Here is an 18,019-nt window from a genome sequence, read left to right as displayed (position 1 = left end):
TAGGATTGCAAGCCAGTTACACACTGATGGAGATTGGTCTTAAGCTATCTTTGCATGATGACAGTGATTTGTTTAACATTCATACATATGCTCTAGCAGTTGGATGTCTCATTTATTTATGCAACACAAGCCTAAGCAGATATATGCACAACACATGCATGTCACATTGGCAAGCTGTGAAGCATGTTTTTCGTTACTTGTAGGGTACTAGGACTCTTGGATTGCTTTACGCCAAGGCGGAGCCGCTGAAATTACATGCTTACAGTGATTTAGATTGGGCTGGTGATTTTGATTCAGGTCACTCTACAAGTAGAAACTGTTTCTTTCTTGGCTCCTCTTGCATTTCTTGACTTAGCAAGAAACAATCCATTATTGCCACATTGTCTTGTGAAGCTAAATACAAGGAAACTTTCACTACTACAATTGAATGTATCCATTGTTGCCACATTGTCTTGTGAAGCTGAATACAAGGCATCTTTCACTACTACAACTAAATGTGAATGGTTGAGACGTTTGTTGGCCGATCTTGATGTATCTGTCACGGAGCCTAATCCTTAGTTTACTGACAATCAGAGTGCCATTGCAGTAGTACAAAACCCAGTGTTTCATGCACATACGAAACACATAGAGATCCACTATCATTTTGTCAAAGAGAGGCTACATGCAAGGGATATCAGCCTTGTCTACTGTCCTAGCAACAGCAATGTGGCAAACATCTTCGCCAAAGCTCTTCCTCACAACAAATTTAAAGCATTTCACAATGCTTTAAATTTAATCTCCTTTGGTGGATGATCCTTGTATGCTGATCACTTTTCACTCCAGGGGAGTTTGTTGGGTCTCACTCGCGCCTATGCTCATAGAGGAGTGACAGTGATCTGCAATAGGACACTCACATCCATGCTACAAAGTGTCGGTGATCCATGGTAGAACACTAGGGCACGTTTTACTCTCCGTATGAGAGGTTTTTTTCCCCAATCACATTATTCTCTATTTAGTGTGTTTATGTTACACAGTTTGGTCACTTACTATACTTTACACCTTTCAGGTGTGAACGCACCTTAAGGCACTTACTCAACCCTAGGGTTTAAGGGTTTTACTTTGTACTTTCACTTACACATGGGAAAAGCATCATGTGTTGTGCCTATGTCTTCACTCTCACTCTCTCTACTATCTAATGTGTGCTTCGATGCTGAGAGCTGCCATCTCCACTCTTACAATGCAAGCTTCAATGATGGCAGCTGCAAATTTGACCTCAAAACTCCTCCATGGGTCTTTGCTCCTAATCTCTTGAAAAATCCAATGAATGCTAGGCTTCCGTGGTCCTCCAAGTATAGATGTACTGCATTATAATCTCTATAGCAATAGTTTTTTACAAAGCCCTACCCTAGCTATCGAGGCCCAAACCAAATCTGAATCTAGGCAAAACCATAACACCCCAAGCCACCTTTTCCCTAGCCCACAACATGGCTCCCATCTCCTCTTGACCAAACAAAATTCCCAATGAAGTGCTCCACTTGGCCAATGCATGCCCAATAGGAACTAAAATAACACATAGTCGCAATAAGAGCTTGTTTGGCAATTGCCACTCTTCTGTTAGCAAATCAGTCAGCTCCTGAGTGAGTCTATGCATGTGTATTTGTGGGATGGGCACAAGGGATTATTTTAGGCATTTTTCTAGTTCTTATTTTTTGTGGTTTCTCACAGTATTTGATGGTCAACCAGCATTCTATTATTATTTTATTGCTGGCAGGCCTAATGCATTTTTGGCATGATTTTATGCCTATTTATTTGGGTTCCTCCTCCTCATTCATTACTTGCAATCTTCTAGAGCGGGTCCTGTTGGAGAGAGGGAGCCAATGCCAAAGCTCACATAGCCAATGATTCCCTATTGTACGTGATTGTCTCATGTTTGGCATATGGATTCCATTTCCCAAGCAAGCATTTCTCTAAGTTCTCTTTCTGAAGTGTTCCTTTGTTCTTCTGTTTTCTATTTTCTTTTGCATTGTGCAATCTATTACAGCAGTCTTCTACACTTCCATCATTGCACCCATTTCTAAAATGGTATCAAACGTTTGTGTTTGGGCTCTGGGTGCTGTTTTATGCTGTGAAATACCTGCCCTCACACCTTCCTGCTGTTTATCAGACTTCTACTGCTTGTTGCTAACCAAGTGACCTCAATTTAGAGCAACTCAGCCTGTTTTCAGCCAACTTCACCCTGTGTTTTGTGAACAGCAGCCTGCATTTCTATTTTCTGCATTCATCTAATCCTGTAACTGCTGCATTTAGTGCTTGGACTGCTACAGCTACCTGCATTTTCCTATTTCAGGCTTTTTGCAGACTTGGCAATTCGGCTCTTCTCCAATGTACCTACAAGACAACTTCAATGTATGGGAGAAGCTTCAAATGTTGTACAGGGCTCCCTTTACCATGCGTGTGGTTACCCTCTATGGTAAGCTCCAGCAAATGAAGTTTAAGCCAAATGATACTATCTAGTCTTTTCTTACTTCATGTTACACAAGTACAAGATCAACTTTAAAGACGGGTGACAAGAAGTAGTCGAAAGCCTAGTGCTATTATTGTGGTAAGAAGGGACATTTGTGCAAGAACTATAAGGAATTAGCGACAAAAAGAAGGAGAAGAAGAAGCTAGATGCAAGCTCTTCCGGCGAGTCATCATCCTCCTCCTCCGACTCCAACTCGAATCCTCTCACCAAGGTGCAAAAGGGTTCATCTTTAGAGAAGGGGAAGGATTTGGCAACCCCTCCTGTTGCTTTCTACTAAAAGTGATGTGATCATCTCTCGCTACTCTCCAGTGCCAAAGAGGGAATGTGAAAGGGTGGTGAGGTAGGGAAGGTGAGCCTCATCTATACACTTAAACAAGTGCAAAGGATCCAAAGAGGGACATCCCTTCCACATCGACTAAAGTCTGGCAAGTTCTCGAAATCCTAGAGCTCAGATTGACATCCAGGTTTATGATGGGTTGTTTCTTGACACAGAGCAAGATTGGCTCCTAGTCTGAGCTCACATGAGGGGCTACTTTGGTGGTCTAGCCAATGGCACGGAATCCATGGCCATTTATTTACTGCAGAATCGGTGAGATGGTCATATATTTTACTACAAGGTATTGTTGACAACATAGAGAGCTACAATGATTCTTCTCTATTTTCGAGAGCAAATATAATCGATATCAACATCAGGTCTCTCAGAGGTACCTTGGTGGTGGCTTGATCACCCACTGCTTGGTCCTATCCCGAATCGTGACAATTGCTTGGAGCACGCAGATCCCTCGACGTAACAGATTGAAGGCTTTTCTTTGTTTTTCCTGTTCTCAACTAGGCAGTAGTACCGGAACTCGTTTGGCCGATCAACATTTTATGATTATTTTATTGCTGGCCAATCCAATGCACTTTTAGTATTATTTTATGCCTATTTATTTAGACTCCCTCCTCCTCAGTGATTCATTCCCTTGCAATCTTCCAAAGTAGATCCTATTGAGAGGGAGCCAATGCTAATGCTCATACAGCCAGTGCACTACTCACTGTTGTATACGACTATTGGTATATGGATTCCATTTCCCGAGAATATTTTTGAGTTCTCTTTTTGCAGTGTTCCTTTGATCTTATGTTTTCTCTTTTCTCTTGTGTTGCGCAGTCTATTAAAGCCTTCTACACTTCCATCACTATACCCATTTCTAATACTCAAGAAGGCCTCTTGGTACTCCAATAGAGAAGCTTCAATCCAATGCTCAAGAGATGAGGTGCCAATTACTACTTTGAAGTGATGTTAATCCCAACATGGTATCCTAGATATCTCACTAATACAATCTCACAAGGAACCAAGTGAAATCCTCATGAGGTCTCCAATAGACATATCTAATGTCAAATGCCCTTGTGCCACTTGATGAGAGCACTAGAAGCTCTAATGAAGATCTCCACAGCTGCAACAAAAGCCCTAAAGTTTCTCTCATCCCCATCTAAATATATTGATGCACCATCCACAAACTTTGCATCAATGAGCTCCTTAAACTTTGGGTTGGGTAACCTAATGCCTCTAATATCAGTGGATGTGTTTATTTAAAGGAACTTGTGGCCTTTGTTACAAATAAGAACAAAAGAGGGGCAAGTGGATATCCCTTTGTCATTGATCTCCAAATGTTGAGCCTCTCTTCTCTAGCCCCATTGACAAGGACCTAGCTATGGGCTGGAAAATAGAAAGCTACAACTCCTCTAATCCACTACTCTAAAAATCACATCTTCATCATGGTGCCCTCCAAGATTTCCTAGTCTACTTGTCATATGCCTTCTCAAAATTGAGAAGAAGCACAATGAGGTCCTAATTCCTAGAACCAGGCAAGAGCAATGGGCACTTGGAAGGTAGAGAAGTTGCCCAACACATTGTGCTCCCAAACAAAAGTGGTCTAGTGGGGTGGATAATGTCTGCAACAAAGGGAGCAATCTAAAACCAATTGCCTTTGCAAAGATCTTATAAGCAGTTCCAAGCAAAGTGATCGATCTTCATAGAGTAATCTCCAATCTGTCCTTGCTACCCTTGGAATGAGGTGAATCAGTCCTTTGGATAGTCTCTCTAGCATGTCTTCTAATGCTATGATTTGTTGAAAAGCTATGATGAGGCATGTACCAATAAGAACCCGATAGCGCAAGAAAATGACTTGTGCAGTCCATAATCTTGTGGCGACTTGCTTGAGGACAAGGCTATAAGTGCCTTCTCCAAGTCCTCCTCAGTGACAATAGCCATGAGGTGCCTACCCATCCTATCAGTGGCCACCCTCCTTGTGCACTACCAACCAGCTCTCTGTCCCTCTCAAAACCCAAGGATCAGGTCATGGATCCTAACAAGATTTTAGTGCTCTGTAGCCACTTGTCCAACCTCCTATGGACCATGTGCTGTGGATCCATCAACTCTCCTAAGCTTCCATACTCCCTATCTAGAGTGTCTCGATCTTGTTGTGCGAAATTAAGAAAGCTCTTGCATCAAATCTGTACTCTAATCTAGCTTCCTTCATGGCATCTATCTTCCTGTTGGTTGCATGGATCCTCAGCCACCTATTGTACTGTCTCCTCCTCCCATGGAGTGCAGCCAGCAGTCTTTTAGAAATACTAAAATAATCTATGTGCAGGAAAACAAACCAAGCATCCAATCAATTTGCTGAAAGGATGACATCAAACTCTTATGTCTAGATTACATGTAAGAGCAACTATTAGCAAATTTAAACATGACCCATTTGCATAGAAGTTCATCTTATAAGCAAGTAGATTCTAGGTCAAACATTTAAGCATAAACACTTCAATGTGAAGAATACCTGTGACAACTTCTCCTGATGGTAAAATCAGCAGGGCTTGCACAGGTCCTTGATGACCACTCAAAACATGGACAGTTTCACCTCTTCTCCATCGACGCACTGTTCTGCATGTTGAGGTTGGGAAAAATCAAAAGCATGATCAAGATATACTATTCTGACCCATTCTAATAACTTTTTCTTTTCTAAGTTTGAACTCTGCAGTAGCCTTATTCAGTTTGATCTACTATTTGCCACATACTCCAATTTTTCCTATTTTCATAGGACAACTCAGATTTATTTATACTCTCAGCATTGAAATTTTCATGCAGCATAGATTGTGACACTTGCTTATCAACCAACTCATAGAATACAAGAGTCATTAGGCACTAGTCACACATGCTGAGAAAGTGTTCACCCCATTTTGGTCACAGCATCTTTTGTTGTGAGTACCTAATTTTTGGCACAATGACCATCGTGATGTTCATCATGTGTACATAAATAAATAATGAAACACACACACACATACCCCCCCTCCAAAGCAAAACCCACTCACTACGTTCAGATCTTGGGGATTTCAGTTATTTCTCTTCATCATAGATTCAGGCTTTCCATCATATCACGTCCCTTGTCATTTCTTATTTTTTTCCACAATGAATAATTGTGTTAATTACTATGAACATAAATACAAGAGTCACATGTAGTCCATTTGTCATTTCTGTCTTCAGCATCACTCCTATGTCTACAAGATGGTAAATGCTGATAAGACGAAAGGTAGCTACATCCAAGACTCATAGAACCCTCATGTATCCCAAGTAGGAAAAATAAATAAATAAAGCTGGAAAAACATCTAGCTGAGGAACAGCAAAAACTCAAAAAGCAAAACAAGAAAGCTCATAAAAACCAAAACTAGAAGGCTGATATACTACCAATCAATGCAAAGTTGACGTCAGGTGTAGAACTATCTCAACAAGTTGTGGAGGGAATAACAAAATCGATATCATCTCATGATGCTCATGAGTCTATATAGCCAAGATAGGCTAAATCTTAGGGAGTTGCTGCTCTATGTCATGAATATACATCCTCTGGTGATACCTCAAGTGCAGACATGGACCCATGGTGGGCCATGAATGATGAGTTCTGCACCTCTCTAGCTGTATCCAAGCTCTAGAGGGCAGGTCATATGGATGCCCACAAGCACCAAGCAGTGAGGTCTCATAGCCCTATACATGGTGCATTGCTAATGGTCACCCTAAGTAGTCCTACACTAGTGCTCTATAGAGTTGGTGGACTAGGTGCTAGTGGTTTGGCTGTCAAATAATCTAAGAGTACCCACTGCCTCCTGCATGGTGATCAGCCATTGCTCCTCCAGGTCTGTCTAGAAACCCTCCATGATGTAGAGCCCCAACCATCTATAGTTTAGGAACCCCATGATCTAACACAAGAGGACCATATCCATTGACAAAGAGAGAGAGAATTGCAAATGTGCAAATGTGAGGTGCACATGCGATGTGATAATTAGTTATTTCACAATGGCAGGCCCAGGACCTTGAGAAGTCAAAGAAAAGTTGTAATAAGTTATCCTTGATAGGTAGCAGGTGATACCTGGTGTCAGATTTTGGCCCAGAAGATTTTAGTAGCCACTCATATCAATGGGGACATTAGGAACTAGACATTAATGAATTAATTAATACCATTTCAAGAGCAGAACACTTGGATGACAAATTGGCCAAGCCAATTTAATCATTGGATGGTGAAATTAGTTTTTTGAGCAAGAATTAATAACTAAATTAATATTCTGAAAATGCTGAAAAATGCAATTAGAAGGAACCCCATTTGAGCTTTGGGAGAGCTGAAGAGAGGAGGAAAGAGGCAAAGTTGCTGCAAGTGCCTGCTAACGGGAGGCTATTCCAACCATTGGAGAGTGCACAGGAGATATGCCACAACTGATCAAGGACTCCAACAGGCTGCCAACAGCAAGATTGATCGTCCTAAAGCTGGCGACTGCATTTTGGGCTCCAAGTGTGGGTTTGGTTACAATCAATCAGCCATTCACTCATAAAGGGTGCATTACACATTAAATGTTAATAAGCTCATTCCAGCAGCACCAAAACTCAAAATGCTACAAAGTTTGTGTGTCCCATAAGCAAACCCACAAACTTTAGTTGGTTCCTCATATGTAGATAGATGCGCTACATGGTCGCTTGCCATCCTGATCAGTCTATCTTCAGTCATCAACTAGCACCTACTTCCCACCCCTGTCCACACCCCTACCAATGGACATCACAGTTTGTGGAGTGTTGTCTACGCTTCTTCAGCTGAGTTTGCAGTTGTCACCCACTTTCCCTAGCATCACACAGAGCTGCCGCTCATCACCAACATCCAGGTTTAACTTCTACAGCTACCACCCAGCCAATTTGGAGCCAACGGATGGTGGTCCACGTTAGAAACAAGTTCCGACACTAGCATCAACATCAACCTCCCTTCCTTGTTGTACCCATCCTTTGCATTGCACGATCATACTCATCTTTGTAAAAGGGCACCTAGGCAAGTGAAAATTTTCCAACGAGGGACACTATCCTAGTGGCACCGTAGTAAAGAAGAATAATAATACTTATCGAATGTGCATTGATTATTGTGCCCTGAATAAAATTACTGTTAGGGTAGATGATCTTATGGATAAACTACAAGGTTCTGCCATATCTAGTAAGATAGATCTTAAATCTGGTTATCATCAAGTGAGATTGGATAAATCTGATATATTTAAAACTGCATTTAGAACACAATTTGGACACTATGAATTTCTAGTGATGCCTTTTGGATTAACTAATGCACCTGCTACCTTTAGTCGAATGATGAATCACATATTTCTGAAATATCAGCATTGTGTTATAGTATTCTTTGATGATATATTGGTATTCAGTAAAAATGAGAATGAGCATTATGAACACCTATTGCATGCGCATTCTCATAATGTACCATTACTCTATACATCTCATTGTGTAGATGCACTCTTGAGCAGATCCTAAGTTGGAGTTAAGCTAAAAATGCGCATTACACATTAAACCTTTGCTTATAGTTAACAACCCAAAACTCAAAATGCTACAAAGCTTTTGTGTTCCATAAGAAAACCTACAAACTTGGTTGGTTTCTCATCTATAAATAGATGGGCTCCATAGTCATTTGCCATCCTAATCAATCTACCTTTGGCCATTAGGTGGCATCTACTTCCCAATGCTATACATACCCCTACCGGCCGATTTCACAACTCATGGAGTGCTATCCAGCCTTCTTCAGCTGAAGTTCCCTGTTTGCAGCTTTCACCCACCTTCCTTGGCACCATACGGAGCTGCCAGTCATCACTGACATGTTCATTTACCTTCTACAACTACTACCCACCCAGTTTGAAGCAGACGGTTGTCTGTCCGTGTCAGACAGTAGAAATGTTCTCATTGTTCAGCTGCTACCCAGCCTTCCTTTCACCCCCAACTTCCAATAGCAGACCACTGCTGCCCTTTGATCTCAGCCTGTTCTAGACAGATTCATCACTCTGTTCTATGTGTACAGGAGACATGGAGGTTTGAGGTTCATTCAATTCATATCAGCATAGTCTGTTTATTCATTCATTCTCCATCCATTGTAAGTTCTCTTCAAAGTTCACCTTTGAGTTCTACTGCGTTCATTGTGTTCTTGTCATACACTTTGAGTTTTCATTCTTTGTTTGAGCGTTTCTTCACACCAACAACTTGGGTATACTTCAAACAGATTCTCTCTTCTCAATGACTGACAAATGTTTTCGAAAGATGCAACAATAGCTTGGCACAAATTGGACACTACTCAATGTGCTAATTTGAAAGAGTGCAAAATAAGTTTCTGGCAGCCTTGTTGGTAGATAGCCATCTCCATGAGGTCATAGTGGCAATGCAAATCAAGACCTATTGTTGTCGTCTGCCCAAAGATTATCTGTGACTACTGCACAGAGATAAAAGTAAACCCTAATGCATTCACGGTGTTCACAAATTATCCTTTAATCGTGCCACAAAATTAGGAGGTTATAACACTTGCCCTTTGCCACCATTGCATCTAGAGTCATCATGAGGACTGCTGGACCCACATTTTGCGCCTCCCTTTCCCATCAATAACTTCTATCATTTTGGCTCTCCTACTCCTCATCCACCATCGAGCATTGGTGTTCACTGCACTCAAGATCCATCTAGTACATCACATTCCTCCATCCCACAACACGTCACACTCCTCCATCCCACAGCCCATTCCTACAAGCCTGGCTATTGGACAGCCCTTCGCTCATTAAGCATCCGTTGTATCACCTCACATACTTGGTCTATTCATTGAGTTTCGCTCAGTGTTCTTCATTTGGTCCCTTTCTTCTTCACCTATGTTCTTGTCCCAATTCCTTTGATGTTCGTGTACATGCATTCTTTGTGTTTTCTTTCCAAACCCTAGTTAATGTAGCCTTAGATACATATGATGAAACTCTCCACTATGTTGCCTTGGTATGAACATTGCAACAAGGTATTGAAAATCATAATATTGGACTTATGAGTTTGCAGACCAGGAAATTCCAAGGAAGATAGAATATATTAGAACTTTGAGGGAAAGGAAGATTGAGTTTAGAGATTGCAAGGCTATGCAAAAAGTAAACCAAAAGCAAGGAAGAATTACTTATAAAGGTGAGGCTGAATCATAGAAGCCAAGAGGTGGCAACCATGAGAAGAAATGGAGGTTCCATAACAATAGCTGGTTTGCTTTTGACACTTGAGGCCTTAATTGATTTTTAAAAACCTGCAAGTGAGTCATGCACCGGTTAGTTTAGAGTAGTGATGATACAGGCCTTCTGGATCAGTTTGTCTTTATTTCAGTTGGTATTTAATAATGCTTATGGATATTGTGAATGTGATCGATGCACTTGTTAGCAGATATGTCAGCTCCTGTGTGAGTCTAAGCTGCAGAGGCTTTGGGCACATTATTTAGGTTATTTAGGCATTTTTTATTGTGTTATTTTATGGTCATATTGGGCATTTATTGCTGGCCGACCTGACATATTTTATGGCATTATTTGTGCCTATTTATTCCGAGCTCCTCCTCCTCAGTTGATCAGTTCACCACTTGGAGGTCCCGTGGAGAGAGGAGCTGGTGCCAGTGCCCACGCAGCCAGTGACTCACTGTTGTATGCGATAGTCTCGTATTTGATATATGGATTCCATTTCCTAAGCATACATCTGAGTTCTCATTTGTAGTGTGTTCTTTCTTTCCCTTTCTCTCTTGTCTTGTGTTTCAGCAGTTTATTACAGCTTATGTTTACGCTTCCATTGCTGCACCACTTCTGACATGGTATTAGATTTCACAATTTGTGCTCCTACTATGTTTTCTTGCTGATTTCAGGACTGTTTTCACCCTTGCTGATCAGGTGACTGCTGCTCCATACACGCAACCTGTTTTACCTGCGTTTTCTGCAAATTTGCCATCGCCTACTGTCTACAGCCCCTCTACTCCCTGCATTTTCAGTTTTCAAGCTGCTGCGACAGTTTTTCAGCCTATTTGTGGCAGTACTCAGCCTGCGTTTTGGTGTTCCTGTCTCCTTCCTAGCTCAGCGACTGTACCTTCGGGCCCGTTTTTGCTGTTTTTGGAAGTTTTTTACTGATTTTTTGACTTTTTACAGCAGCTTCTATCTTCTTTTGGTCAGATTTTGGGTTCTACTATATGTGAACTCTTTTTTTTTGCAGTCTGTGCTCGAGTTTTGGCTGTGTTCCCTCTCCAAATACCTTCTCTTCTTCTCTACTTCTCTTCTAAATTCTCTACAGATGGCTCCTCCATGCACATCCACTGATGACAAGCTCCATGGACTTGATTATTACACATGGAGTGCGGTGATGAAGACATGGTTTATCTAGAAGTGGTTATGGTACGTGGTTGGCGGAGCTCTTACATGCCCTCAATAGCCTTCTTCTGTTTCAGTTGATTTTGATAAAGACAACCATGAGGAAGCAATGCTTACATGGGATTCGGATGATGCCCGTGCTTATTCGGCCTTAATTCGGTGTATTTCCAAAGAAATCCTACTGGCCGTCACCTCCTGCAAGACAACTTCAAACATATAGTCGAAGTTGCAATTGATGTATGAGGCTCCTTCCACCGTGAGGGCCGTTACTCTCTATGGCCAGCTCCAGCAACTGAAGTTTGAAACCAAAGATACGATCCAATCATTCCTACTTCGAGTTACCCAAATCTAGGACCAGCTTCGCACTATGCAGTCTGCCCTATCAATGGCACATCTTGTTGGTACGGTAGTCTACAAGCTTCCTCGGGAGTTTGATGGAGTGGCGAATGCTTTACGAGCGCAGACATCTACAACTCTTGCCAGTTTTCTTCATATGTCTTCGATGCTACTTGAGCATCAGGCGACTTTGCGACTACAGGGGCGACTTCCGTCACATTACGGAGGTTCACGTGAGGCTCTTGCAACTTCAGAGAGGGGTTTGAAAATGAAGAAGTCGAAGGCCCAGTGTTAGCATTGTGGCATGAAGGGCCACTTGTGGAAAGAATGCAAAGAGTTAGCGGCTTCCAGGAAGAAAAAGAAGTAGAAGACGACGCGGGATGCGGACTCCTCCGACGAGTCATCATCTGCCTCAGAATCTGACTCACATCCTCCGGCCAAGGCAAAGTCCAAGGCACGAAAGGGATCCTCTTCTTCAGATCGTGGGAAGGGCTTGGTGGCCCCTTCCTCGGCTGCTTTCTAATGGTGGTGATGAGGTCATCCCTCACAACTCTCCAATGCCAGAGAGGGAGTGTGAGAAGCTGGTGAGATGGGGCAGCTGCGCCTCATCTATATTTCTATACAAATGCACAGGATCCAAAGAGGGACGTCACTAACGCATCGACCGAAGTCTGACAAATACAAATCCTAGAGCTAGGATTAACATCCAGGTTCATGATGGGCTGGTTCTTTGACAGAGAGCGGGTGGCTTTCGTTCTGGAGTTCACGAGGGGACACTTTGGCAGTTTAGCCAAAGAAGGGGAATCCATGGTCATTTATGTGTTGTGGCATCGGTAACAGGCTAGTCACATGTGCTACATCAGCGGCATTCTTGATAGACATTGAGAGCTACTATGATCTTCTCTATCTTCCGGAGCTGGTACAATCAACATCAACATCAGGTTCTCTCCAAGGCACCTTGGTGGTGGCTTGATCACCCACTGCTTGGGTATCCATGGTTCTACTTGGTGGTTCTATGTTGTATGGTTTATGATTCATTCTCATTGTACCATTGCATTGTATCATATCACCCATGATCTAAGAGAGGGTGTTAGTAGATATGTCAGCTCATGTGTGAGTCTGAGCTACAAAGGCTTGGACACATTATTTAGGTTATTTAGGTGTTTTTTATTGTGTCATTTTATGGTCGTATTGGGTATTTATTGCTGGCTGACCAGCATTAAATGCTGGCCGACCTGACATATTTTAAGGCATTATTTGTGTCTATTTATTCTGGGTTCGTCCTCCTCAGTTGGTCAGTTCAACACCTGGAGGTCCCGTGGAGAGAGGAGCCGGTGCCAACACCCACGCAGCCAGTGACTCCCTGTTGTATGCGACAGTCTCGTGTCTAATATATGGATTCCATTTCCTGAGCATACATCTGAGTTCTCATTTGTATTGTGTTCCTTCTTTCCCTTTCTCTCTTGTCTTGTGTTTCAGCAGTTTATTACAGCTTATGTTTACACTTCCATTGCTGCACCACTTCTGACAGCACTATTGCTGTAAGTAGACGATGAAATCAACAATACACGCGCTATGTGTTGTTAGAGGCACAGGTTTACATGAATCAAATGGTGGGATGATGCAGCACATAAATGTGCTTCAGATTACTAGTCTCTCAGATTCATAGCCATTAGTTACTTTCCCCAATCTACCTCAAGACACATATGTCATTGGATTGACAGTGACGCCACACATCCGTTTTGCTTTTCTGGCACACCACATAAGTTCATTATCTTTTATCATTGTTCAACATATGATTTTGACCTTTCTAAGCTTTAAAATCATAGTGGCCAGCAAGGCCCCATAAAATGTATCAAAGCAATCACTAGTTAGCTTATTGAAATCATCAAAAAAATCATATTGCATGGAGTTCAGTCCTATGCAAAAAATTTAAGCTTAAACCTGCAACAAATTTAAGTTTTAGACATATATACTTGTCAACAGAAGCTGACAGGATATCTCCGTTTGCATCCACTGCCAGACTCGTAACTTGGTATTCATGCCCTCTTAAAGTATGCAGGACACTCGAATCCTCTGTATTCCAGACAATAACAAGTGTGTCCATTCCACCAGACACTAATCCACCTTTAGGCAGCTCATCATTCGGTTCAATCCAAGCTACAGGCCCAACAAAACTTGTGTGCCCCGTCATTGTTCTTTCCAAATTGTATGCATTTCCCTCAACTTCAGCTGTCCAAAGGCGTACTGTTTTGTCACGTGAACCTGTGGCAAACTTCTTATCTCCACAAATACAAATGCCACGGACCTGAACACAGATTTACCAATCATATATTAGTAATAGACATGTAGAATAAAAACAGCAGCTTGAACAGCACTGCTATTTCCCAAAGAGCAATGTGAACTGTGGGAAATGCTTCCTTTCTTACAGCAAATATGGAGAATTAAATTATAATCTTAGAGCAGTAGATGTACAACATGCAGAATAAAGAACTTCCTAGTATTTCTGCAAAAGACTTTCAAGACTTGTCACAACCTTATGGGTCAAACTTCTTGATAACAATCTCCAGACACTACTTGCCTTATTAACACTATTAAGAATAAACCAGTCTAGCGAGACATTCAGATAAAAGTTGTCAGTTCTAAACTAAATCAATATTGAAAGCTCGTTTTCAAAATATGAAACAACACATTTGAGCTTCCATATCAAACAGCTCTTAAGATTCACTCATCCTAAACTCTAACTCTCAATACTGATTTCTTGCTAACATACAATTAACAAATGCAGCATACAATTCAGATTCAAAGAGAACTCAGCATCTGTAAATTGCTCAAAGAAAGCCTGGCCAATTCAGATTCAAAGAAACATTGACCAGGCTCTTTAAACAAAACTAAATATTTCCTAAATCTAGCTCTAGCATTATGATGTTCTCAAAGATTATGTACTGCCAAGACTAGAGGCTTTAGAACCTCTTTTTAATGCACAACAAGAGGAATCAAATCATTGTGCGCTTTACAAACATGAAGAACCATTGTTACAAAAGTGGGCAAAGATGAAACCCAAGTTCTGTTTCTTAAACCTGTAGATATTTGACAACTACAAGCTATTGTTTTCTAACATGTAGATGTCAACAACTACAAGATACCATTTGCAGCCCCACAAAACACACCATATCTTTCAATGAGTGAAGTAGAAGCATCACATTGGAACAAAGAAGAAGGTCGAGTGAAGAAGTTATCATTGATACATTTGGGGGGCAAACAATGGAAGTGTGGAAACAAAGACAAAAAAAGGCTCACAAGTCATTTGCAGCAATCTCAAAACATTAGACGTCCAGAAAGACTCTTGGTAAAAGAACAGGCCCCACAAATCAAATATCATGGAGATTTCCCAGACTGAAGGCCAAAAGCTATCTAAAAACCACCTTCTTTCTTTGAATCTAAAAGCAAACTTTGTGTTTGTACTCACATCAATTATGTTATGTGCAAATTTTTTCCCCGAGAAAATAAGATTTTATGAATAATTTCCCTTGAGACAATGTATCTCAAGGCAAAATGCAATATACGAACGGCCTTGTAAGAGACCTCCAAAACCGAAAAATATACAACAAACGGGAGAGGTCTATTACAAGGCCCGAGTGAAACCAATTAGGAGGTCTATTGTGCCATACCACTTAGCAATGACATGGAAAACCATCCTAAGGGCTCTCCTCCATACCTCCTGAGCCCTAAGGCAATTCCAAATGCAGTGTCTTTGTCTCTCCTCTGACTCCCCACATCTAGCACAAGGAACAAGAGCTCTGCCATAACCAAGCCTAACTGCTAAACTCCTCTGTGCTAGTAACCATACAAAAAGTGCAATCTTCCTATTATAAGTGTCCTTCAATCTCCTTTGAATGTCAACAAGGAAAGGCAATTATATGCCCTATGCAGTCCAATGTGGAGACACTACTAGCATCACTCTAATCCTGCTCATTTGGATCCTCTTCCCAAATCTAGTGGTGTATCCAAACAAGGTTGAAGGAAAGATCTTTAGGTGTCTCTGCAAACGGATCTGGCCATATCCCCTCCCCAAGATCCCATTGTAGTCATTGAAGAGGCCTCCTCCTATATGCCCATGCCCTAATCCCTCTAGTTGTCCCTCATGCATGTCTCAAGGTCATGGTCCAAATATAGAGTCTTGTCACAATGAGCCACAACCCTAATCCTCTAATGGGAGCATCCTGTAGACTCCATCTGATCCAACTCCTCTCTCCTAAGTTTTGCCATCCTCTATACTAAAAAAGTAAACATTCTCTCTCTACTAGTAGCCATCATTGCAAGAACAATGTCTCCTCATTGTAAGGAGCCCAATCCATGTCTGAAAGTTGTCCATGTCAGTCCTCCACTTTGGGGGTACAACTTCCCTAAGGCTCTCCATCATGTCTCCAGCCTGATACCATGAAGCTTCCGTCTCTATGACTAAATTTGAGCCTCAAGAAAAGCAAACCATTCTGCTACTGTGGAAGCTATCCACAAGGAGAGCCTCCCCCAAGATAAGCATATCCTCTCTCCAATCATGTGGCCTCTCTCCATCCCAAGTAACTAGTTGAAGAAAAGTGGTTGCTATTGAGCAATCAAATTTATTGCATGAATTAACAATTAGCCATAGTTCATTATCCTTAATTTTGTCTTCATTAACAGCCCCAAAAATGCTTTATTTGTACTTACTCACTTTCATTTTACACAATAGGACAAATGCATCAAAATCCCCAAAGAAGGGCCTGTTGTGGGCATTCATCACACCCCCACTCCTCATTCAGATCAAATCACTTCTCCTTAATCAGCCTCTCATCCTCTCACCAGTGCCCACACCCTTCCAGAGGACATTGCCAATTCGTGGAGGATCTTTGAAGTGCTGCTCATTAATTCATGAGGTCTTCATCATCAGGTGACCAGATTTAGAGGACTCCTACTGCATCATCTTCATCATCTCCGATCCGACCAACTGCCAATAACCTCTACCTACATAGATGACCTGATTCAGTCTGCTTCTAGAGCTGTGTTTTTTATCATGCAGTCCGCCCAGCTGGTTTTGGAGCATACAATCCACCCAGCTAACTCATATCATCTACTTGCTGTCATCTCATCTACAGCCATGCACAACACACACTGCACAAGGTAAGAGTCCACAAGTAGTGACTTCGAAGCCACTAACTCTTGCAATCCTTGTGCAAATGTCCCATGCCTGGTGGGCACTCTGGGGCCGATTCCCAAGTGTACTCCACTCCCCCATCCTACCCCCACTACACTTTTTCACACTATCCATCTCCGAGCACTACCACTCCTGTTGCAACGGCCAAGAATGCCTTCACGGATAAGACACGTTTTAATGGGTCAAATTTCACTACTTGGTCGAATTTCATGCAACAAGTGCTGGAGTCTCAGGGTCTTTGGGACCTCGTCATTGGTCTAGAGCCTATGCCGGACCCTCGACTAGCTCACCCTGACTACATCCGTCAATGGAAAATATGCAATGCTACAGCCAATGTTGAGCTGATGCACGGATTGCTTCCTAAGTTTCACTCTCAGTTGCAGCACTTCCCGCTCGCGTCAGAGCGTTGGAGTCACCTTCTCGACCGCTATGCGGCTCATGATCGTACTCGGCGCATCAATCTCGACTTTGAGCTTCAAGAGTTCTCTCTTAAGGAAGGGGATGATCTGAAAGTCAAGTTAGCTGACTATAGGCGGTTACTTGCCGAGTTCGCCACTACTGGCTCTCCAAAGTCAGATGACGATCAGGTTACATTCTTCTTGAATAGGTTGCCTGCAAAATACTTCAATTTCATTCAACACATCATCTCCTAACCTCGATTGCCAACCTTCTATGAGTTTGAGTGCCAGTTCTTGCGTTACACAAGGCTGCATGATCAAGTCCACAAGAAATCCTCATCACAGCCTTATTCAGAGCAGAGGGGGTTGGTTGCTTCTTCTTCGGGAGGGAAAACCACCAGTGGCAAGAACTCGCTAGATGCGAAGGTAAGCCAATCAAAGGGTGACTCCTCTTCCTCCGATGGAACCAAAGAATCAAGACATATCTGGCAGCAACTCCCTAAGAAAAATCGGTTTTGCACACTGCCAGAGAGCAGGCCATGTGGACGAGGAGTGTCACTCCAAGGCCCAAGGTCTTCCACCTAAAAAGCCTCAGCAGACCACTGCGACTTCACAGTCCAGTGGGGCTACGCCTTCCGCTGCTGCCCCATCTGCTCTTCCAGCCCCCATAGCAACTGCTAGACATGTGGCACCCGGACAGCCTCAGCGGCCATCCTTCTCTACTCCTGAAGGATTGGTTGATTGGTTTGCAGGTTCCGATCCCGTTGCACTTCATGCATCTATCTCACCTTCCTCCCCACCTCGTCAGGTGTTCCCTTGGCAGAGCCCTACTACTGGACGTACGCGATGGTGGCCACCTTCTTAGACTAGCATGTCTCTAGGTCCTTTCGGATACCC

The 18,019-nt window shown here is 42.4% G+C and overlaps 1 protein-coding gene across 1 annotated transcript in view; it reads right to left on the bottom strand.

Annotated features, from left to right (window-relative positions):
* LOC148008191 (ubiquitin homeostasis protein lub1-like) overlaps positions 1–17,791 on the bottom strand; it is a 69,652-nt gene extending 51,861 nt beyond the window's left edge. Inside the window, exons 1-5 of the mRNA XM_087674434.1 lie at positions 17,723–17,791; positions 14,304–14,372; positions 14,112–14,177; positions 13,507–13,838; positions 5,320–5,423 (exon numbers count right to left, since the gene is read on the bottom strand). Of these exons, the coding sequence (XP_087530560.1) occupies positions 5,320–5,423; positions 13,507–13,838; positions 14,112–14,177; positions 14,304–14,372; positions 17,723–17,791 (640 nt within the window). The remainder of the gene's footprint in view (positions 1–5,319; positions 5,424–13,506; positions 13,839–14,111; positions 14,178–14,303; positions 14,373–17,722) is intronic.
* Between the last annotated feature and the right edge of the window lie 228 nt (positions 17,792–18,019).

The sequence above is a fragment of the Lygodium microphyllum genome, unplaced genomic scaffold (assembly GCF_053477565.2).
Source record: "Lygodium microphyllum isolate KBCC unplaced genomic scaffold, Lygodium_microphyllum_v1.1.10 scaffold_280, whole genome shotgun sequence".
NCBI classification, from domain to species: Eukaryota; Viridiplantae; Streptophyta; class Polypodiopsida; order Schizaeales; family Lygodiaceae; genus Lygodium; species Lygodium microphyllum.
This window is presented reverse-complemented; position numbering and strand designations above follow the sequence as displayed.